General features: G+C 36.7%; 1 protein-coding gene across 4 annotated transcripts in view; it reads left to right on the top strand.

The window, feature by feature from the left end:
- LOC138140000 (nucleolysin TIAR) overlaps nucleotides 1–25206 on the top strand; it is a 235537-nt gene that overhangs the window by 149813 nt on the left and 60518 nt on the right. Inside the window, exon 1 of one of the 4 annotated variants that reach the window (XM_069060650.1) lies at nucleotides 13537–14113. The exons of the other annotated variants lie outside the window; for them this stretch is intronic. Within the exon in view, the coding sequence (XP_068916751.1) occupies nucleotides 13969–14113 (145 nt within the window). The 5' untranslated portion in view covers nucleotides 13537–13968. Of the gene's footprint in view, nucleotides 1–13536; nucleotides 14114–25206 lie in introns of those variants that run through there. 4 annotated transcript variants of the gene reach the window in all.

The raw sequence follows: 25206 nt of genomic DNA, 5'->3' as shown, positions 1-25206 counted from the left end.
CAAGCCAAAGCAAACACATATTTTATCATAAGTTGCGTTAACTTTGCAACGCTTTAGCAAATTTTAATTACTGCAGTCTCTTCCGGACAATCTGGTTCTGTCACGGAAGACGTAAATTGTGCTCGTATTGACACCAACACATACAAATTGTCTCCAATTTTGAACGATAACATTACCGAATCGACTACTTCCACTCCATGGGGAAGCAACAGAGGAGCACATCTCGACGAGAATCTGATAACACTCATGTCCTAGTTACCTCTCAGCAGTTTAGCTTCATCCTTTCCCACTCTAACGTTGCTAACGGAGCATCCTTTGATCTGTAACAGGTCCTACCTTCTTTAACCTTAAACCCTGCGCTGCTTCGACATCAAACAAATTATCGAAGAGATTCGGTTAAACTTAGATCGTTCCCCACAGCTATCCGTCAAATTGCTTAAAATATTACACCCCTAGCATTTTTAAATGTTGTTCCGCTCCCAACGAAATTAAATGTTTTTTGTTAATCGACCTGTGATGATTCAATGAACGTTATCTCATTCCGAAAAACAAAACTTAAAAGGAAGTCATTTAAATATTTTTGAGACGGCGATTTTCAAACCGTTCTCCTCTATACGATATTAACCGCTTGTCTGATTTTTTTCCTTTGACCGGAAGTCTTCTTTACGCTATTTCTGGATTGTAGGCGAAAGCTGTGCCTCCACTCCAACAAATTCACTTTTCGGTTGATTTTTCTGTAACTCGCTGATTAATTCAGCTTTCATCTTTTCGGATAATGTATTCAGTGGTTTTGCGTTTCATAATTCGGTACAAGTCTTGTCCATGACAGTGTTAAATGCCACCGTGAAGCCTTTCGTACATCAAAAGACACTCCAACAAAACTTGTTTACAAAATATGAAAAATTAATTAATAACTTCAGACGAAAAAGAATTATTATACAAAGATCAGGAAACAATACGCAGCTCGTTTAAGTTATTTAGAAAGCTGCAGTCAACGCAAAATAATTATTTATTAACCGGTAGGCAAAACTGCTTGCAAGCAATAATCGCTAATTTACTTTTCATTCAGAAGTTTCAAAGCGTATTTCACAGCAATTAGTGGCAAACAAACGCAACTTTTATTTTAAACTAAATTTAACGTATCGTGCATTGCGGATATTTCTGTCACATAATAATAATTCCTCTGAAAGCACTATTTTGTATACGATCATTTATTTTCCATTCCCCACTTTTTACACTACATCCACGTCACAAATTCCAAACAATATTCAAATCAAGTAATGAAGCTATAAAGTAGTGAGTGAAGTCATAACAAAACGCGGTTCCCGGGAAGCCACCCATCCAAACACTGACATGCCTGACGTTGCTTAACCGTTGGGCCGCTGTATTATAAATTATCATCCATTCCCACCACTGATTCGACAGTTAACCGGCATTCACGCTGAACTTCGCCATTACAGATATTACTACCAAGTAATAATGAGCAAATATATAATTTGGCTAAGCAATGATAACCCTAAAGCTCACTCCAGCTTGACTGTTGCCCATCTACCGTGCTTCTGCTGTCACTCAAATAATATTTATTGTTACTGGCAAACTCTTCGGGAGACTTAAAGAAAGCTTAAAGACAATAAAACGGGTTCCCTAATAGATGTTGTGTCTGATTGATCTTATTATATTGACTCTTCAGAAGAAGGTGCATCATCCACTTCTAGGAGAAAAGCTCCAAAGCGTACAACTTTTTGGCAAGACAAAACCGTTGCGATACAACTTTGGATGTTATTTTCTCGTAGATTCCAGAAAAATGTCACTTTTACGTTTGTTGATGAAAATAATGTGAAGTATGTGAAATCAATTCAATATACAATACCCTAATGTGGTATTCAAACATCTGCGTCTATTTCTCTTTAACGTATAAAAATGTACAGGGTGATTCTGAAATAACTTTGGAAAAAACATGTGGAGTATCCTTGACACAAAATTATTTTAGGTAAATGACTTTTGGAGGTGAAATCAAAAGGATAGAAATTCTACAGTGTGTCTCCGGATAGGTGAAACGACTCTTGTAAAAGATAAAAAATTCTCGATTTAAATTTTCATTTTCTGGGATTCAACCCTCCTTGCTTAAAGACTAATTTCTAACATAATTTTAGTTTTGAAAAATCAAGTATGCCTTGGAAATTTTCAAAAAAACCTATTTTCCTGTAAAGTGCCCTTTATGTGACAATTACGACAAAAAGTTATTGAGAAAAGTTGCTTAGAATCAATATCTAGGCCCCTATACCAAATTTCAAAATCATCGGCCAACTATGATTTTTCACTTTTTTAATGTTTATTATGTATTTCACAAATTAAAATTGTACGCACCTAAGATTTTGATTTAAAGCAACTTTTATAAATAACTTTTTGATGTATCTGTTCCTAAAAGGAAACTACATATCTTTGAAAAAAAATTAAAAATTATAGTTGGCCGATGATTTTGAAATTTTGTTTAGGAATTTTGTTTAGGGGCCTAGATGTTGATTCTAAACAACTTTTCTTAATAACTTTTTGGTTGTATTTACCACATAAAAGGCAGTTTACTATACAGTTTTTTTGAAAATTTCTAAGGCATACCTAATTTTTCAAAACTAAAATTATGTTAAAAATTAGTCTTTAAGCAAGCAGGGCTAAAGGCCGAAAAATGAAAATTTTAATTGAGAATTTTAACCAAATTTTCAATCATTTGTATTTCGAAAACGAAAAAACTTTTATAAGAATTTTTTTGTCTATGACTTCTTCTCATCATCACTAATCACCCTGTATACATAGAAAAATGAATTACGAACCTTATTTTAAATTAAAGCTGCTATCATTTCCGACCAAATCAATCTTTTTGTATGGATCCAGATAAACTAAAATACTACCACAAATGAAACAGAAGACGCTAATTTTTATAACGGAAGATTTTCATTTTTCTACAGTTCACCAGAAAAAATTATTTCCAATTAAAAATCATATAAGAATTGCAAAAAAATGGACAAATTTTCATCCGTATAATATACCGTCTTGATTCTTATCCAATAAAATGGAATTATAAAAAACTTATACAAACAGACAAAATTAGCGAAATAACTGATGAAAACTAAAGGACACAGGTTTGATCCCTGATGTACTTTCCCTTCTCAAATCTCAAATAATAGTATATTATATCATTACCTAAGAGTAGAAGTGAGTCTTTTTGTGGTAACCCAGAGATTAAAGGCCGAAACGCAGGTGAGGTCGACAACTGGGCGAAGCACAAAAAGATTTTCTACTCTGAATGATGTATACTATTTTATCTTCAAACGGATCACAAAAAAAATCTGAATTATTAAAATGTAAGAGTCTTGATGTTAAAATTGTGGAATTATCTCAATGTTTAAAGTGAATATGATAATGCGTTTAATTTGTTATGCAGTTTGGTATGCACTTGGACCGTAGTATGGGTTTATCAATATTTGAAAATTAATTTTCGTTCCACTCGCCAGTCGAAAGTGGCCTTGTGGTGTTTCGCGCTTTCCGTATTTAAACAAACAAACTAAAATGGATAAACGCAATTAGTATTTTTTTATGAGACCCTGGGAATGAGGATAAATGAGCACGTAAAGTCACGACAATGAGGACATACGAGCGAGAGCAACAACACTCCAACCCTATGCAAGTTTTTATTAACACGCATTAAAACTCATACGATGTACGCTGTTATGATACATCGGCTCATCGATGTTCTTGCTCGGTCTAATGGAATATGTCAAATTAGCCTCTTTTTTTAAGAATTACCTCAACGAATATTTATGGAGAGCGAGGTGAGTAAAAAGCGCATAAAATTCGCCCTTAAAACGGGCCGAATCCTGAACGCGTCCTGGAGATACATCTATAAATATCAAATAAAGAAGTACGAGTATATAGGTGGAGGACGCAGATGTTGAACGAGCGACGCAACCGTTGCCGTAGACACCTCCTGAACCGGTACGCAAGAAATACAGGATGCACTATTTGCTCGGAAACTGGAGCATTACAGTTAGCGATGGAGCTTGATCCTCTATGCAGAGTAGAAATTGACACTCGGCTTTTTACGCAGATTGTGTTCAAACAACTGCTCTTCTACACAAAGCACAAACTTTTAATTTTCTTTGCTGCTTATCATTTCGTTTACACAATATTTCCACTCGGCCGTGTTTCCACCTCGGGGCTTACATCATTTCAATTATTTAGTCCAATAAACAAACAACCATTAAACCTTTTCCTGTACCAGGATTTGGGCACAAGCTCCTGGATTTTTCACGATTTATTTATACACACCAGCTCACGTCTTTATTCGATGGAAACACTTTTGACCATCAAAGACGTCAGTTTGAAATGACAGCCGTTTCAACTCCAACGTTTCCACGATTCTATATTCTGCATACGAAACATTTCGCAATCCCGAAAAACGTACTGAACTCACAAATTAACTTAACAAAGGCAAAATTCTCAAAGCTGAAAGTACAAAAATAGAGATCCGGAAATTTTTGATAAACACTAAATTATAATCACCAGCCAAATATTTTTTAGTTACATTGAGAGATTTTTCTACTGCAACTTACTAAATAGTTTATCTCTGCTACATGCACATGAATTGACATTCAAACAATCCACTCCGAACAATTCATTCAACTTAGTTTCTCTATTTTGATTCTCTAAGTATATTATAAATGACAAGCTCTCCTACCTTTGAATCCATTATTAAATAAATCTTTGTAGTGTTCCCCTCTGTGGAGCAAAAATTGCAAGTTAACTTCTTTTACGAGTTCTTCCGATTTGTTTTTAGTATCCCACAATTTATTCTTTTGAAAATGGCTTTTTAACGATCGGTCCCACGGTCGCAAAATGAAGTAGAAAGGTCACGTATGCGACACGCACTTTCGTTCTGATCACCCTTTTGAAGTTTTATTAAATTAAATCGGCACAACTTTTCTACTTTACCTTTATTTATAAATTGAAAATATAAACTAAATACAGGGTGTTAGTAAATGGTTGGGAATACATTTCGGGGTGAATTCCTTATGAAAAATGTGGCTTAAAACCTAAATAAAGTTTTTCGTTAAAATGAGTAGTTTTCTCAAAAAAAAAAAAAAAATAAATGTATTCTGGCATATCCGTTTTTTTTTTAAATACTGCGAAAAATAATGGTTTAAAGAAAAAATTTTAACGTGGAACGTTGAATTTAAAAAAAATATTCAAAACTAATGCGATTTTAGGCAGACAAATGAACTACATACTAATTAGAGAAATTCTCCAACAGAGGACTACATTTTTTTTTTTTTTTGAGAAAACTACTCATTTTAACGAAAAACTTTATTTAGGTTTTAAGCCACATTTTTCGTAAGGAATTCACCCTGAAATTTATTCCCAACCATTTACTAACACCCTGTATAAAAAATTTACTCGGTTCTGATTTGTGTGCTATCGATACATACCACGCTCTTCAGTATTCTCAACACATGTGTTACAATTGAAAATGAAAAAACGCATCAACATACAGGGTGTTAGGTAAATGTCCTGCCAAATTTTAAAGAGAGCATCAGAATGCTGATCACAATCAAAAAGTCCTGAGTCGTTTTTGGCTCAGCTGCACAATTCATTTTAAATCTGTTGACAAAAAAAAGTACACCAACTTGTTGAGAACCACTGAAAATTGTATTATTGCAGTCACTACTACCGTAAAAAATTTAAGTAATATCCTTGAAACAGAAACTTTTTCTTAATTGTGATTCTCAAATGATGGGGTACCTTTTTTCCGCACCCCATTTTGAACGAAATTAGCATCTAAATAAAAAATGGTAGAGGAAAAATCTACCCAATTTTGCCTGATAATGAACTGTCTAGATTTTGGGAGAACATTTACCTAACACCCTGTAGATACAAAAATTGCTTAAATTATTTGAGAGTCCCCTAAAGTGACAGTCGAGGGCCCTTCCAAATTCATGAGTTATTTTATAATGACAGTAATTATAAATAGAGGTGGAAAGTTTCTTAAGTTTAATTAATATCGTCTCTTGATGATGCTAAAATGCGTGGCGGTACTGTTTTGTACAGTCTGTAATAAATCCAATAAGGGTAGAATTCATTGCTAATATCCGTCCGGAGAGTTGAGAATTTATGCGGAAAAAAATAATTACGTAATTTAATTAAAAAATATGTATTCAAAATTTTATCAGAAACTAGAAGAAATATGTATAAATTTTTGGTCAGCGTGCGATTTCGCTGAATATAGTATGGAGAAGATGTGGAGAATGTGAGCCGTCTTTTAAACATGTTGACTTAAAGGCATCAAGTGCCGGTGTAACGTTGTCAGTTCGTTTAAATATCAAAGGGATGTGTCATTCTATCATTTACAGATCTGCTTGCTTGCACTCGCTTCAAAGAAGATTATTTAAAGTAGTAAAAGGGATTCCCTGGGTGAGAAAAACCGTGACGTAATTATTGTGGACGGTTACGGTGAGATATAACGGTCATCGTGAATGTAGTGCCCCATAAAACAATATAGACGTCATTTTGACAGAACATAATCACAACATGATATAACCGTGTCATTAAACGAAAGCATAACCACGTGCGTTTCACCTGCACTGCGCAAAATACCGCTACTGTAACTAACACGAAATGACCGTACAATACGTTACATTCTAACTTATCAAGCTTAACGTCATCCGGTCCAGCGTGTGCATAACTCTTTTCGAATCGATCTGTACACACCACACTGTGTATATTTTTCGTTTAATATTTGAATGTTAAATGTTTGGAGGTTATGGGGAAGAAATCGTAGGAATGCAGGTGCGCGAGCGCCATCTACATAATTTACCGAGACTGGACGGAGCAGATTAGATGCGGTTTACCAAGCAATAAGGTGTGTGCCGCATAGCTCGGGCGAAAGCTCGCATATTCTCGTCTAGTAAGCTGAAACTAATGTTTGGCTTAGCCACTGATTGGCAACGACCTATTCACGACCCTTGTTTACCATATACCCACCTTAGCCTCGATAAGAAGCCTTAAATGGGCGAGTCGAAGAGAACACGGCCGTAACTTTATCCGATTAGTCGGTTTTCTGTCATTTTAGAGGAAGGCCGCGTTGCACGTATTTACCGAATAAAAAATTAATTAGACTCTCGTTCTTCCCTTTCGCAGTTTAATTCGTAATAATAAGAGGCGCATTTTCGGTTATCCTCACAATAACCTGACGATCCAAGTGCGCACTAAATAAATAAATGTTTAGCCTACCCGAATCGTTTCATCGTCTACAGAATACTTGTCAGCTTTCTCGACGAATTTCAAATACATATTTATTTTAAATCCTTATTCATAATTTAACGGAGCCTCTTGCTTTTGTAAAATTTCTCGAAACATGAAATGTTACTTTGATGTTTATTATTTAATCAACACGTTGCCAGCCAGATAAATAATTGAATGTTATACTTATTACTTCGCTTTTATTGGATAAATAAAGCAAACGAATTACACGCAATTATCCTTGTGGTACCTACTCTACATCCATTTGCGAACGACAAAGGGATCATTACGTTTTATAAATTCATGACGCCCTGGTTCTACACACAACTACTACCGACAACTATATTTAGGAACGTCCACAAATTAACCACATTAAAAATTTAAAAAATATACATTCTGGAATATTTTAAAATAAGTAACTCATTCCCAAAGAACGAACGGCGAAGTTAGTCGAGCTCCAATTACTAGAGTCCCCAAAGGATGTTTTCGGTACAAACAATTTTATAATTAATCAGTAAATTGTTTTCTACTTTAGCATATTTTCATTTTTCCATTAAAAAATTATATTTTAGAATTTTTTAATGATCATGTCAACAACAAACAAAACTCAAAACACCGTAGGTGATTGGTACTCGAAATATCTTCTGGTTGGTTTAATCTACTCTCTTAATCTCGTTCCTTCCCTGACTTCTGAACTCGTTGCTAATTATGTACTAAACAGTTGCTGTTTCCCTAATGAGATATGGACCATGGTCCAAACTTAAGTCCGGTTGAGTTTGTCAGGGAATGTTTTAGATCGAACCCTTATACAGTGTGAACATAAAGTTTAGAACAAATTCATGTGATGTTTTTAAGAAAATGCCATCCTGTGAGGCACGATTTGTTTAAGTGACGTCATTGGTAATTGCGCAATGACGTCATCACCAATTTTTTAAATCTCTTCTGATAGACCTTTCTTCCTAAATGATGAATGAAAAAAATGGGACCTTATGTAACAATTTCTTTTAAGAAAATTACAAATTTTACTTCAAAAATTTAATTTAATTTTTAATGAAGTACATAATAATTTTCTTTTACAATACAAGAATTTCCGATATAATGCGGAATCTGGAAAAGTGCCCCGAATGCTTGCAGCGTTTCCACGTTGAATGGCAAGGGAAATCCTCTCGAAAAGGAATTTCTGTAATTTTGAATCACCTGATTCCGCAATAAGTCTGTTTTCGATGACATTAATCAAATCGGTGGCTTCTTTGCACCAAGGGCCTAAGGTTTTAAATATGTAATTTGACGAAATAATTGAATTTATAATAATTTAGTTTTTAATGTAAATTGTTTCTTTGTATGGGTTAATTTAAAATAGAAGATTTATTTTAATAGACTAAACAATTTAGAAGGTTTACGGCAGAGAATTCGCGACATTATTGAGCGCAGTGTACAAAATGTCGATTAGTGCCAAAAGGTTGGCGGGAGATAATTTCAACATTTGCATTATATTTTATTGTTAACCTTAGAACATATAATATAATTAATCAACTTAAGTACATAACATTTAACCTTAGATGTTTGTTTGTTTATATTTGAGGTCAATTAAATTTTTTACATTAATCCAATTTGAATAAATTAAATAATTTTCAAAACACTTCAATACATATTAAATTAGTTTTTTTTCTTGCGTCCAGTTTTTGACAGATGAACATCAATTTGTTTTTTTTTAAAAGGTATCTGGGTCTGAAACAACATGGAGGTAATTTTGAGCAACTAGAATAGATTTTTTATTGTTTATAAATTTGGTTAGTACTTTTTTATTTTTCATTTTTTTTTCAATTAAAATAAATTTGTTGTCACCCGGTATATAAAAATTACAAATGTACGTAATGGAGATATGGTGGAGGCGCCGGGATTTTGTTTCTAAAAGTAACGATATTTCGGATATTTGTCGACATCGATCAAATCTGGTAACTGTGTTTCATAGATTTAATTAATAATATAAGTTATCTTTAATAAAATTGTAAAATTAAACAATTTCGTAGTAGAGACACTGCAACTTGACGATAATTGACATTTGGAGTTTCACTTTATCTCTTTCTAAACACGACTGCATTTCCTGTTTAACTAGTTATTCCATCATCCACACCTAAAAAAACCTTGTTGTGATTGAAAACCTATCTCTATTTTCGCAACAAGGATTACTTTACTTTACACCCGCAACCTAGGTTTGTTTGTTTTACATTTTCTAGTTCATTTCAAAATTTAAACACCCAAAAAAAATGATCTGCTGAGTCGCATGTTTAAAGGATGAAATCACGGAGGTTTTCTCCGTTTGTCGCTTATACAGAGTGTCCCAAAAGTACCGCCATTCCTTGCAGGTACGTCATTTAGGGATGTGGTAGAGTGCTGGAAAAATATTTTTTTTAAATCCTGACCCTCCATTTAGGAAATAAACGCAATTTTAAAATATAAAAAAGGCAACGCTGTAACTTGAGAATTACCTCTACCTAGGAAATACTAAATAGCATTATTATTGAATATCTAGGCAACCATTTTGATGAGCTTGAGAGGTAACACAACAATCAAACACTTCAACAAAAATTATTTTATTGAAATAAATGTCCAAAATTTTACCCATTTGCGTCTAAACATGCGTTGGGTCTTTTAACGATGTTGCCGTGAACGCGCTCAGGCATTTCAGGGGTCACCGTAGAAGTAGATATTGAATTTTTTAAACTATTTTTCAGTACTCCATAACACTTCTAGATGACGCACCTTCAAGGAAAGGCGGTACTTTTGGGACATACTGTATCTCAAAAACTAAAAGAGATAGCGAAAAAAATCCAATCAAATAAATTGTTGCATTTTCTTGCACGCGTAAATGTAAAAGAAATTTTAATGCACAAATGATCTATGAAAAGATATTTTCATACATTTAAAAGTGAGGAAGTTTCAAGATCACTCGTGCGAAAAATGTAAGTTTTGAAACGTTTAAATGGTGGACGTCTGAATTCTTCGCGTTGTTGGCAATAAGGAACCATCTGAGGGCCAGACATGCCGTAATTACGTTTAGGCAAGTTATGCAAATAATTAAATTTGTCTTTAGCAAGTTGTCATGCATACAGGAAACTTTCAGTACATGTATATTGAAAATGATGAAAGCAATTACTAATATCCTTAATGAATATCTCAAGTGAATCCTCTTAGAACCCGTCTTCGTTAAGTTGAATCGCTCATGTACTGAATTTGAGGATTTGTCGTGAACGTAAAAATTTCGACTGCGAGGAACCTGTGTAGGTAAAATTGTAACATATAAAAAATTCCCCAATTTGAATAGAATTCCGATATAGTTTATCCTCGAGCACTTATCATGCACAGAAGGTTCCAATACCTGCCGAAGTATAGACATTTGAAATTGACATTGCTACGCTGGCAGTGGGCAGAAGGCCTGATTCTGTATTCTGTTTGAACGTAGTGGTAGTGCACCCCTGGCTTTCAGCTCTTGCACAGTCGATCCCAGACCGACGCCCCTACAAAAGCGCACGATAATTACACCCAGTTATTGTGGATGTACGCTCGAGCTGCTATGAAATTGTAAATCATTACATATTTAGGTTCAAATAAATCCCTTTGTTGTAACCCTTGCTAGCGAAAATTGACAAAGCTCCGATATTTTTCACCCAGACACACACCCAATTAATTACCCTAGTTACAAAATAATTATCACCTGAAAGCGGCAACACAACCGCTACTACTACACCCGCTACTACCACCACCACTACTACTACTACTACCACTATCAATACATTCATTGATGATCTTGCAGACATACGCTTCAGAAATTGATTTTGTGCGAAAACTATTTCTGGATGTGCACGGAATGTAATTGGAGACGGCAGCTCTCAGTAGGTTCATAAATATCTGCTGTGTAGCGCTTTCATCGAAACGTCATAGACCTTCAAAAACGTGGAAAACTTGAGTGTTTCAACCAGGAAATAACTTATTTAATAAATACGAAACGATCGATTCATTTTTAACACAAAATCTATCAACTTTCACATTGCCAATTACTCAAATAAAATATGATAAGATAAAGTTTTTTTTTATCAACCCTCAATGCGATATTCGTATCAATGGAAAAAAAATATTTAACTTGGCGGTCTTCACATCTGACAGGCGACCTCAACGTATATCTACAACTTCATCAGCTAAGTGGATACCCATTTAGCGGACTTCACAAGGCAGATTAAAACATCTTGCGAGTTCTATTTTCCACAAAAAGATGAAGATACTTGTCAAATTAAGGTAACACAAGTAAGACATTAACAACTCTTGCACTTCATTAGAATCATGCAAATGATCATCGCGATTTAATGATATTCCAATCTTTCACCAGATCTAGCTTTTCGTTTGACCTGACACTCCAAAAGACAATGTTTTGGGTGAAAGTTTCTTTGTAAAATTCATTCTCAACGTTAAGTTCAGACAAACGAACTGTACGAATGTGTTTGATACGGTTGATGAAGTTGTTACTGTTGCTGTTACCGGAAGAAGTTTTTTCTCCAACATAGTTGTTAAAACTAGAGAAGAGAATCCTGTCGATACCACAACGTACGCTGCCACCGAAAGCTGCTGTGCCACCAAAACTTTTACTCCTTCAAGGAATAGACTGACAACTAATAAATTTATCAGGCAGAATAATGAACTGATAGAATAGCAGTAAATTCTGATAAGAAGTTATATAATTGCCATAATCTGATATTGACGTAAACTCTAAACTTGAAACTAGAAGTTGAGTTAAACGTATTTACGGAAGGCGAAAAAATATATTCTGGATGACGGATAGTCCAAATAAAATAAGCTGATCAAAGGTCACTTAAGAAGTCTCAATAATTCACTAATAGTATTTAGACGAAAATATCTTTTAAAGCTGTCTTGAAAAAAATTACTAAAAGGTTTTTTTATCATAAACGTGATATTATCTGCGTTTTAAATAACTTGTAATTCCGCAAAAACATTTTGTTTTCTAGAAAATAATTATTTTGACCTTGTAACTCAGAACAATAATTTTGTCATAGTACATACAGGGTGTCTAAAAATTCGCGAATTCCGAATTCAGAGCGTTGTAGCGGATCCTTTCAGTAGTCCAAATTTCGAAATAAAAAAAATTTGGGACCCCCCACAAAGATACATTGGTCTGAAGGTGCACTCTTTGAACTGCGTTTTTTTCAAATACAGGCTGAAAAGTTCAGTGTTTATTGTTATTTATGGTGTAGAATAATAACGTAAAACAATTTTTTGAAGAATAGCTTTACTTTGGAGTAAACAAATCTTAAATTTTTGTAATTGTGGATATGAAGGCTGCTATGTATTGAACAAAATTTAAGTGCTTATATCTTCTTCAGGAAGAGCGATTTTTTTTTCTAAGTATTTTTCGAGCTCCACTGGGTCCTTCCCTACCTCGCTCTGAATTCGGAATTCGCGAATTTGGAGACACCCTGTATAACATTAATAATACATATTTCATTAATTTTTTACAAATTTCAACGCCGTCATCATCATTCGATAAGTGAGGTTAAGCAATCTCGGGCGCGGCCAGTATTTGGATAGGTGACCGCTGGGAAAACCGCGTTCTGTTGCAACTTCAGTACTACACAGTTTCATTACTTGATTTCAGTGTTGTCATGTCGTGCGAGCAAACTCCGACGTGGATGTCGTGTAAAAAGTGGGCGTGCACCAAAATAAATGATAATATAAATAATGTTTTCAAAGGAATTATCATTAGTTGATAGAAATATCCGTAATGATGGATAAATCCGGCCTCGATGCCGTGCCCCCTTGTTAGTAATAATAAAACTGTATAATTTCTTTGATGAAGGTGTACACAATTAACGGGACAGGAAGAGTCTCAGAGAACCGTTTGTAGAGTAGCTACGTTCTGATTTGTTTGGTGTAAAAAGTGTTTGCTTTGATGCCGTACGGTTTTCGGGCAACTGAGAGAGTTTTTCTAGAACGAGTATAATTATGCGGAATGGAAATATGCCTAGTCGCGAGTCGGCCACCTGTTACATGTCCACCTAGTGCGGTGAGTAAATCGGTAGAGTCCTTGGTCAATTTTTGATCGATAGTATTTCGTAAGGTGAGCCTCGTGGAAAATCCTCCTTTGCAGAAAACGACATCTGTTCTCTCGTCAGTTTTCCGTGGATAGGAGCGTGACGTGTGACAGTAAGCGGATTCCGTCCTGGAGCGGATCGAGAGCGTGTAATGCCTTGAATGTGACAATGCGGCGGATCAGCCGCTGCGGCACAATACGCCGGGGGCGGCCCGGCTTCTGGAGGTCCAGCAGGCGAAGAGACGCCGTCCCCGTGGTGGCCCAGCGACTTGGTCGAGGCGCGCGCGGCAAGTGGCGCGCAGGAAAGCGCCGCCGCCGGGCCGCAGTCGGCAGTTGGAGTCGCCCGCCGCTCGCGATCGCACAGTGCAACACCCGCGCCCTCGCGCCCTACCACCCCCACGACGGCATGAGACGAGCGCGCCTCCAGTCTTCGAGTTGCGGGCCACGCGGCTGAGCGCGTCCGCACGGACACCTAGTGGACATGTCGATCTAGACCCGGTGCAACTTCAGTGAGACTTCGTACCTGCACTAGTAGCATACTCGCGTTAGTAGAACATAGTCGTCCCGGCTCCGGGAAGATGCTGACCATGTCGACTCTCATGATGCCGGCCCCGGCCATGACCACCATGTCCACGCCAGCACCTCTGCCGGTCCCCGCCAAGCTGGAGACCGCCACCAAGCTGACCGCTCTCAACCAAAGCGCGCCCTCCAACAACAAAGCAGGTAGGTGCTAGGTGGCCGCCGAGCTCGCCGCACTTGGCCCCTCTTGACTTGTTGCCGCCGGTTCTTCATGTCGCGCGCACGACGTGTTCTCGGCGCGACAGGTTCCTTGAGACACGCCGCAGATTACGTCTGTGCTCCGTCTAGACACCTGCACGCCGTGTTCTCCTACCTCATCTACCTCGCCGCTCGATCCCTGACCTATCGATGTCTTAACTCCACGCGTCTTCCGCTATTCATCAATGTTAAATGTACCGACGACTCGAGGTCAAAAACGTAAAACCTTTACGACTTGTTTTCACTTGATGCATCACTTTTCCCTCAGATTCAAACGAACCTCCGATATTTCATAAAGTGCATCAACGAAATTTCTAATTCCGTGATAAACGAAATTCTATTACGGTCGCTCGGTATTTTCTTCCTGCAAACCCATAACGTACGTGAACTGAGCTGCAACTTACCGAATTACGACAAACAGCGACAGGGTGGGACGAGACGCGCATTTGATACTGCTAGATAAGCCGAACTGAGATCTGTAGACGAAAAGGGGCGAAATTGAGGCACTCGGTAATGGGGCCCGGCTCGGGGCCATCATTAGCCCACTGCATGATCTTCGTTTCGTTATCCGCCGACCCTTTACATATTTTTTCCACCCAAACACACACACCTATACCCAAATGGGAAAGCACCGTCGACTGATGAACGCCCACCATGTTGCGGACTTCAGGGTTACTCGTCGTTGTCGCAATCCCAAGACAATATTTCAAAGGGGTCAGACGTGCAGTTATATAAACTCGCCCCGGGCTTTTAACAGCTAAATTATAATTTTCCTCGTTCACCACACCAAAAAAAATTAATCATTTTACCAAGACAATTCTATTTCACGTTAACTTTTCTTTAAAGGAACTTGTTTAAAATAGATATCGCTGCTGCTCTCAGCTTGTAGCTATTCTCTAATGCAACTTGCATTCACCACATTGCCCAATATGCTTTCCCCTAGTTTAAAACTCGACCGAACTACCGCATCGCTCCATTCATTACGACCACCAAAAAAAACAGCAATTTTGTAAATCACACTCAACACGAACCTCCCCGCAGGAAAATTATTTCTCCTGATTCCATTGTTCCCTGTAATTTTTGATTTCCTTCAGAAAACGATCGACAAAAGTTACAACTTTTAAATGATTAATACGGTTCCATATTAAACGCTCGGTCACAAATTCCCCGGTTAATTCCGGAATTCGGTTAACGGAACGAATTTGACAAGGAGGCTACCATCAGGGAGGCCTCCATGATGTGCGTGCACTGCAAAATGGGACTCATTACACAATTAAATAGGTGTGATACAAACCGGTATCTGTCCAACTGCACCAAGACATGAATATTAATGCAAGCATCGTTTGGGACTTGTAAACCCATTTAGTCCAACTTTACCTTCCCCTTTTTTTCGAACGCGCCAACCACGTTCTTTTAATTAGTCGCCTTCAACTCAACATGTACACATTATCTTATTTATTCAACTTTTTTTAATTTCCTTGTACCGTTTTTGAGACATTACGCCGAGATAATTGAGTGGCATAATAATTAGCCGAGTTGAAATTAAACAATGTGTTGAATAACGTAGCGCAATGGAAATCAATATCGCTCTATGCACATCTGATTCTTTCCTGGACAACTGCATTAAAAAAAAAACAAATTAGAGGACGATTGTCTTGTTGAATACATTGAGCTGGGTCAACGAAGACAAAAAATCCAATTAATGATGTCTCCTGATTAGTGTAAATAGAGCCTTTGATATTTGACATGGCACTAAATCGAGCAAACAGTGACCAAACAAATATTTACGTTTTGTGCTGTCAAAGTAAATTAATGCATGTTACTATTCAGCGGTAAACGTCTGGAACTAGCCGTCGAGATCTACCTGCCAACTTCCGCTTCGAGGTCACAAAGCCGGCAATTATATTAACGATTATATCAATATCGGCGGGGATCAAAGTCGGAAAAAGGACTAACAATCCTGTTGGCACTCTCGCTCCGATCTGAGTTCCTACTAACTAGAGGAGAAGAGAACCGATTGAACGGTTGCAGACTGAGACCAATGCTGAAAACAGTTCGTGCCAAACACGTTTCAGCACGACTGAAGTTTATGCGACCGAGAAATCTGACGGCTGAATTTATTGCTCACCGGAATATAATATTTGATGTGAACGCAGCACTGTGCCCGCAATAATAATTATCGTTTGCCGAGCAAATATTGATTTACACGAAATATCCACTAATCAACATAGCTACTTGCCGAGTCCACCCAATAAACGTTTTTATATCCGACACTAATTTACTCTATGCAGATCTCGCAGAAATAAGTGGCGAGAGTGGGCTCTAACCCGGCGCCTCCGCCATAATTTCGTTGGTGGGAATCCGTCTCTCGACCGGCGAATATTGATTATAAACAGAGTAATTAAATAAAAATTAGCATCGTACCTTAATTAATTACAATTAAGAATGGAAAGGTTAATAGCCGAGACAAAGGTCACCGTATCTGCATTTTTGTCAAGTTTGCTCCATAAACCTTTACGAAATCGGTCTGAATCCAAGCCGGCTCAGTTTACTGCTTCTTTATTACTAAACTGTTTAATCGATCGTTTAAAATTGGACATTTATTGTCTTTGTTGTAAACAAAGGCGCATAAAATATGCAAATAACGCCAGATCATTACTCCACGCTGTCAATTTGCGGACCATAAGGATGCGAAATATCACGCAGATTGTAACCCTTTGGTCGGCCCCCGTAAACTCGTTTTGCGAAATTGCTTTACGATCCATTATAAAAATCATTAATTTTAAGGTGGAAATAATGGTGTTTCCGATCATTCCGCTCCGCTCCAAAATAACAATAATATTACTTTAATTTTTCAATCGAAAGTTGCAATTTTTCATTGATTATGTACGTTATTTTGTTTCACTATAATTAATGATCAACTTTCAAAACTATCTGAGGAAGATCAACAAGGCAAAGCCCCGAACTATGAATAGCGATTCTTTCACCGAGCAGAGATACTAAACAAGTTTTAATGAAAGGACGATGCGATACGTAGAATGCTAATTTTAAATGGTCCTCCTTTCACGTCGTTTATTTTTTAATTACGAAAATTTTAAAAACAAATTCGCATAATACATAATAGCCGATTAAAAAAAATGTTGTGTCACTAATGAAAATAGGGAAGCGGGAAAGTAATCGTGTTATAATAGTGAACGAAAATGTTCTAAATGTCGTGCCACTCAATATCGGAGACAAAGTGAGAAATAAGAAAAAAAGTATCTGCCGTTATTAATATATCGAGTTGACGTTATCAAATTCAGAACTCGAGGAATTTTAATAAAATGCGATTTATTAATGACAATATCTGATGTCTGAAACACGAATAAATTTCAAACTCCTCTGGGCATTCGGGAACAGGTAACTCAAAGCTATTTCCAAAGTATACTTTATTAAAAAAAAAATATCCTCATCAAATTAATTTTTCTTACACCTATTTTATAAATGTGAAATATTAAAAACTAAATTCGCCCTATTGAAAAGATTTCCGGATTTTTTTTTTTATTTTCCAGCGTACACAATAAATAAATAATTTCTTGTTCACGCAAATAATGTGTTGGTGGGAGATATTTGAGACGCAGTGTCGAAAAGTTGCGATTTGCAGATGAAGTAAATGAAGAAACAAAGTTTGGCTCTCTTTGTAAGTGCCTTTTAAAAATATAACGTAATTAGGATAATTGGAGAAATCAAACTTTGAAAGACTGTCTGAAAGGTCGTTTTATTCTCATTTCCGAAGACATTTATGGTCGAATTAGATCAACAAATATTTATTCTGAACTGTTTTTATCAATTAGAATATTCGGAGGAGAAAAATATGAGAAATATTTATAAATTTAGTAAAATCTAATCGAACGTGAAACGGAAATTGAAATACCAGACTGACATTAATGGCGCTTGGGCCAATATGGCGGGTGTCGGAAAGTGAAAGCACTTAATTGACTTGTGAAAGTGTAACGATTGTGGCATTATTATTGGCCACCTAATGAAAAGGGCATCACGTTATTATTGATCCCGTATCAGTTCGAATCTAAATATTTGCGAATCAGGTCCGCAAATTTTAGTATCGATCGCGGAAAACAAACGTGGGATTTTTCGTTAGTAGAAATTGGATTCGGATTTTAAATTTGTTAAATAAATCAATCTGCTAACAATGTCGAAGCTTTATTAAATTATGTATTAATCACGGTCGATATTGACGACACGTATCGAATCAAATGATTTGCCAAAACTTTATTGACTTGTTTTGGATCAGTCGCCATAACTATCGGTGATCGAGAAGCAGAATTAACGTCATTCTTACTGCAAAGTAGCGCCACCTGCAAATTCTCCCTTACGAGTAAATTTTAATCTGGATAATAAGTCCAGTAAGTGACGATCTGGACTATACAGGGTGTTATTGAAAGTTGTACAGATATTTTAACCACGGGCTACTGGCTTCATGTAGAACTCGCAAAAAATATCTAAAAAATTCAATGTCAAAAAATTAAATGACCTTGATTTTTTGAGCTACAATTTTTTTAAATTGCTTTTAGTTTCCTACGTTGTCCTACAACCTCGTAGGTAAAATTTCAGCACATTTTTAAAATACACCCTGTATATCATGTTTTATAAAATGTACGCCAATGCGAAGTAACCTATAGGAAATATGCTTTAAAACAAGGAAACCGCATTTTAAATTTTTAAATATTTTTTCCGAGTTCTACATGAAGCCAGTAGCTCGTGGTGAAAATATCTGTACAACTTTCAATAATACCCTGTAGATACATTATGTCCTTGACGAGCTTTATCGGGATCATGGACAATAAATAGGGACGTGCAACTGTCGCAACGTGGACGTTTAAAAATATGTAAATAAAACTCGTTTGATTTTAATTCGTTTAAAACATCGCTTTAAATTATGTGAGAATTGGGTCAGCGAAGACGAAATTTTTAGTTCACATTAGTTAAAGTGGCCGTATCTTGTCTCGTTTTATTAAATATGAAGTGTTTTGTGTTGGTCGGAGCCTCCGAGTCTGAGGAATATGGCGGACAATGTGTGTACTGTCGGTGGCATAGTTTCTTAAAACAAAAATTCAATAAAACCGCCTTGCTCCATGCATATTTAACGGGGCTGTTTAATTACCTTATGAATATTACAGTTTTTCTTATCTTTAATTATATATGCGACATCAAATGCGAAATTTATCGCCGCGGAGGGTTGTAAATTAGAATGATAATGCTGCAGGTCCCTTTTGGTGCATTACGATTGACTGGTCTTTCCGCCGAATTTATGACCCTCGTCTCAACCCCGTTCCAAATATCCAATCTTCAGAAAACATAAATGAGAACACGGACTTGTTTAATTTTTTTTTCTGGGGTTGTGACATTTTGTCGAGGTGGGCGTGAAGACGATTTACCAAAACGAATGTGATGATGGCAAATTATCTTAGTGACAGACAGGCAAAGTGTCCCAGAACAGGATTTCATTATCTCCTTTGAAAGCGCTTATAAGTTGGCAACTAGTACGCTAATTAATTATTAGAGAACAGCTACACAAGCGGCGGTTCGATCGCATTCCTCATAACATAGCTCCAACGTGTCCTTAATACGGAGCCGAACTTCTTGCACCATTCAAGAAGGATCTTCAACGCCTCGTGTACAGTTTCGCTTTTTTGTTCGTTGAAAGCTTTAATAATTTACTCAGATTGACTAAAATGTTTCATAAATAATAACATGCTAATTAACAGCTTCGTTATTTTTTACAATTCCCATCGCATCCTCTTGTCTTCTTATCGTGAAGAATTATGCAGTAGTTTGGTTACACTGCCGGAAGGGCGGCCGACTCGCCGGAGTGAGGCGACGATCGTACGAATTCATCCACGACGCGACTTCGATTTCGCCGAGCCGATCTCAAAATCGTCACTCCACGTGGTGATATATGAAGCTATGAATACGTACTTTCTTCACCACTATATTTGTTTAGGGCCGTATGATAAATTCGATATTTATTTCTTGCTTCGGCTTTGACTTCATATTTAAAATAAACAGGGTTGGGGTTCCGTGTATATTGCGCAGATAATCCATGTGGGTGAAACCGTTGAATACCGCTGGAACAATATAACATCGACTAGAGAAACCAAAGTGAAATTTATGACCGCATATGATGATAAAGTTGACTGCCTCAATGTTAGGTAAATTCAAGCATAAGCGCGTTTGTCCTGTGTCTGACGTAACATTCTGCACCCACAAAGGACAATGTTATCTCTTTGAGGCAAGAATAAATTCAGGACAAAATGTTTTAAGAATATCCAACGGAAACCGAAAATATTATTACAATATTATTATTCCGGGACCTCGTATTTCAGGTTTCCGACGATTACGACCTTCTATCAAACACCCGCATAAATAAATCCGAATACGTTGCTGGGATTTCAGGCCACGCGTAAACCTTACTTAACATTTTAATTGTGAGGTCAACAATTACTTATCAACTGACTAAAATCACACGTTGCAGATAACAAACCACAAATTAAATCGTACACCACTATTCAAACGTAAATTATAAATTGCAAGTGCTTTCTGATAACACAAAACTGATTAAAAACTTCAAACAAATTATTTTTGTGATAAAGAACGCGGTAGTGGTTGTCATTGTCAGGCAGATCAAAATTGTTACAGTCACTTGACCAACTCAGTTTTCAAGAAATTCTACAACTTTTTAGAAGGCACAAAAACATTAAACTTCCTTTCCCCACACCGTGTGCGGTTTTTTCTGTAAATTTTGATTGATATCTTATTTTAAGCTTTGCGTATAATATATTTATTCAGATTTAACTCTTATAAATTCGAGTGAAGTACTATCATGCGTTCAAAAGAAAACCTGGGCGTTGAAAAAAGTAAACCATTCGGAACCATCTAGAGTTTGAATTTCCCGCCGTTTGACACGAATGACTTGTTTATGTTTAATCGGCACATGTTTGAACATACAGGGTTATTCACGAGAGGATTACTTCTGATTTTTTTTTGCCGCAACCAACAATTTCAATGGCAAAAACTACTGAATCAAATATAAGTATTAGTTCTTTTAAATTAGAAATCAAAGTAAATTGGATACATTTGTTAGAAATGTCAGATTGAGATAACCTGTATTTAATCAAAATTCAACAAATAAATTATCAAATTAATGTAAAAGGTGTTCGAAGTATCTTTCTACACTCTCCATAAATGAGAATCATGTCAGTTTTTTCGTCGTTATTGTAAAAATACATGACTTGATTTTTTGCTTTAATGTCAAAGATACAAAACTAAGAGCCATCGTGGATTCAGATAATTATTTTCAAAATTTGAGATCAAGAAGTTGTTGCAATATGTATAATGGGTTGCGGCAAAAAGAAATTCAGAAGTAACTCTCGTGAATAACCCTAATTACAACTGTGAATTTACACTTAAAAAAAGCAAAACAATTGACGGTTTCCAACGCCTTCGCAGCCCAGGATTTCATTTGAACGCCCGATACAACTGAAATATCGTGCGATCCATTGAACTTGTTATTAAAGTTGGCGCTGGAACTGTCGAGGCATGTCTAGTTTTGAACTCTCGCGACAAACGTCGCATTTAATGACAATTGTAAAAGGGAAAATGACGAATTAAGGATTCGAGGGATTAAGAGAAAAATAACAATGGTAATGTTTATTTTATTGAACAATGTTACAACACAAGGTTGAAAAAGTTCACCATTTTGTTCTAAGCACAAATGGGCTCTTCGTTTGACTCCACTGATAGCATTTTGTAACATTAATTTATACACAAATAAGTGTATCGATTCAAAAAGACCTACGGCGTCAGTTCCAGCGCCAACTTTAATAACAAATTCAGTGGATCCCTCGATAGTTTTACAACAAATGAGACGTAGCCAACTAGAGTCACATAAAGAAGAATCTAACGAAATCTTCATACGCACTGTGAATAAATTGCACTTATAAATAATTCCAATATGAACATTTCTTACATTTTTATAAAACGTCTCGTGTAGTACACCTTTAGGACTTTTTTTTTTGTTCCAAACGGCATGCAATTACTACAAAGTTCTTTTCGCCGTATAAAGAGGCAATTTATGTAGCAAGTAATTTGGAATATTTCTGCAACGTGTTCTATATTTGCTTGTCTTGTTGTTGGAGTGGTTGAAAAAATTCAAGATTGTTGTGATTTATAAGGCGGCGATTTTAAAACGTACGTTTCCACACCATTCAAAGTAATTTTTTTAACAGAGTCAAGGCTATATAATTATTCCACGAACAATAAGTTTTTTGCAAGTTAACGATAACTCACCGGAGAGAATTGCTATGCCGGTCGCGACCTTTCTTATTCAAATATTTAACATTTATCGCTTTACTGAAATAACGATACGTAAAAATAACGACTACTTCTCGGGTCTGCAACCAGTTGTAAAGTCCATTTTTTAATTATAGTCCGAGCAGAGCAACTGTTATATTGCTATCTCTTTTCAACACAATGTAAAACAAGCTATTGAACTCTTGTACGTATTGTATTAAGCCCGTCCCACTGTGCATCTCGCTTTAGCATGTGCGATTAGAGCAAGACGCCAGTTGTACGTTTATTCCATTGGCGACGTCAAATTTTTAGGTTAGGTTTTAATATATTTTACCTATTAGTTGATGTAGTTATCAAAAGAGTTCTAAAAATTACTGTTTTTTGAGAAACAAATTGAAAATAGAGAAACGAATTTGCAGAAAAATCTGCTGTTTTTTCAAGAAATGTCTTTTCATTTATATTTTAATATTTTACATAATCACCCTGACTATATTTCAAAATGAATGTCAACCATTTATATTTTTTATTTGAAGAAAACATGATGAAAAGTTTGAACCCATATATCTTTGTAAAGAGCCCCCCTATATTTTTTATTTTATTTTTTGGAGAGTCCTGAGATTTTTCCCCACAAGACCCCCGACTTGGAATACGTTAATTTTGCGACACCCTGTATCAATTTTCAAATATTGGTAGCACCATGCACTGCTGTCAAATGTCGAAAGAAGACGCAGGTCATGATTCGGACTAAGTTCATCAGGCTATAATAAAAAAAAAAAAGACTGTACCTACACTAAAAGAGAATATTTCAGAAAATTACAGATGGACTTATTATCGGGGTTAGTATTAGGGTGGAGATGTTGCAGCGGTCGGCATTTGTAAATTTTGATGTGAAGGGTGATGCGTGCGTTTGTCCGGATCTCCGGAGAAAGTTTTGCATGTCGAAGCACTTGTCGATTTCCGATTTCATATTGCTTAAGCTGGCTCGGTTATTAGATTATTTATGAAAAAGGTCGGCTCTCCGGAAGGGTTGGTGTTTCTCGATTTAATTTATGATAACAAAGAAAAAGAGAATGATTTATTTATTTTTTGAGTCAATCTGCGGCGAAATGGGATCCGTAAACTTAATTCATGTTGATTTTTCCGTGTTTACCTGTGGGTCTGATGTAAAATACAGGAGAGTGCGACTCCCAGATAAGCAACGCTAACGTCATCGATTGGAGAAATCCAACGTCAGGAAGAGTTTTACTCATAATTGGTGATTTACAGTAAGGGCTGAGTTTATTGAGGAAACCGCACAGTTTATGTATGCGGGGTTGGCAATCCAGCTTCCGCAGAAGCAATGGAAATCACTTACGTCGATAACAAAGCTAACTGTAAAACACTTACACTCTCGCTTCTGGCAAAAAACTCGTCGGGTTGAAATTTTTAATTCCGGGGATGTGGTGGTGGCAAAATCGTGTGGTTTGCAGATGTTTGTTTAAGGAGTTGCCAATGGGTCAGTCAATTAACCAGTTCGAGTCGGTCCGGCCGTATAAAAAATAAATAAATTGAAGTTGGGAGTTAAGTGCATCTATAAAGTTGTTCCTTTTGCTCGTATATAAAGATACTACATCTCTAATGTATGCCACACGATTGGTCCGGTAGTCTGGCTGTGTGCCCATTTCTGGGCCAACGTCGCCAAAGCGGTCGTCGTCTACGATACGAAACCGAGTCAGAACAAATAAACCTAATACACAGCATGCACGGCTATTCCGGCCCTGCCTAGCGCAAACTCGACAGAAATTTAATTGGCGCTTAAGAAATGCTCAAACAAAAATCCATCTCGGCCTGGACCGGCAATTACCACCGATTTTGTCCGTGCTGGTGCATGCATTTGTGCACCGGAAGTACTGCCAGAGCGCGTTTAGTTTTTTGATGTGATGGTTTTAGGTGTTTAGTCAGAGCGAACCTGGATCATTTCGGAAAATTTACGCTAAAAAGTCTGCCGGGAGATTTGCATAAAGTATTCTTTTATTTTTATGACGAATAAAATCGAAGCATTTGTGAGTAGTGAAGCACGACAAAGGCGTAGTACGGATTTCCCGGCGAAATTTTAATCGAAGATTAGAGCGAGGGCTGGTAATTTTTATTTGAATATGCGATAGTTAATGGGGGATGAAGTTATTTAAATAATTAAATTTTTTTGCGGCGGCGAAGCTAGGTGGAGGCCTGAAAGGAAGAAAATACGACGGGTAAAAACTAATGCGACTTGCCTTAATTCTAAACCTCATTTAGCGAATTACATAATTTAGGAAGAAAAGCCGAGGCCCTAGTTCGGGCAAAACTTTCATTAAAACCTAATAAAATTTCCTCTCCACCTATAAAAACGGCATTCTCCAAAATTAATGTACAGACAACACATAATTACAAGAATTAGCCGGAAATCGTTTTTCATTTTCTTTAAAAACAAAGAATTAATACGGACCCACTGTTCTGGAATTAAAGGAAACCGGCTTGAATGAACAAAGCAAGGGAGAAGAGAGAGAATGAAGAGCGGGACGCGTAATTTTGCATACAAGATTCCTTCACATTTCAAATATTGGAGGAGTCTTACGTTTGCGGACACGGCAACGACCCACCAATTACCACATCAGCAGCGACTCCATCGCCAAATTACCTGTATATATTTTCTGGACACGTCTCGCTAAAAT

This window comes from Tenebrio molitor, chromosome X (genome assembly GCF_963966145.1).
Source record: "Tenebrio molitor chromosome X, icTenMoli1.1, whole genome shotgun sequence".
NCBI lineage: Eukaryota > Metazoa > Arthropoda > Insecta > Coleoptera > Tenebrionidae > Tenebrio > Tenebrio molitor.
The sequence above is the reverse complement of the archived record's forward strand: the minus strand, read 5'-3'. Positions and strand labels throughout refer to the sequence as shown.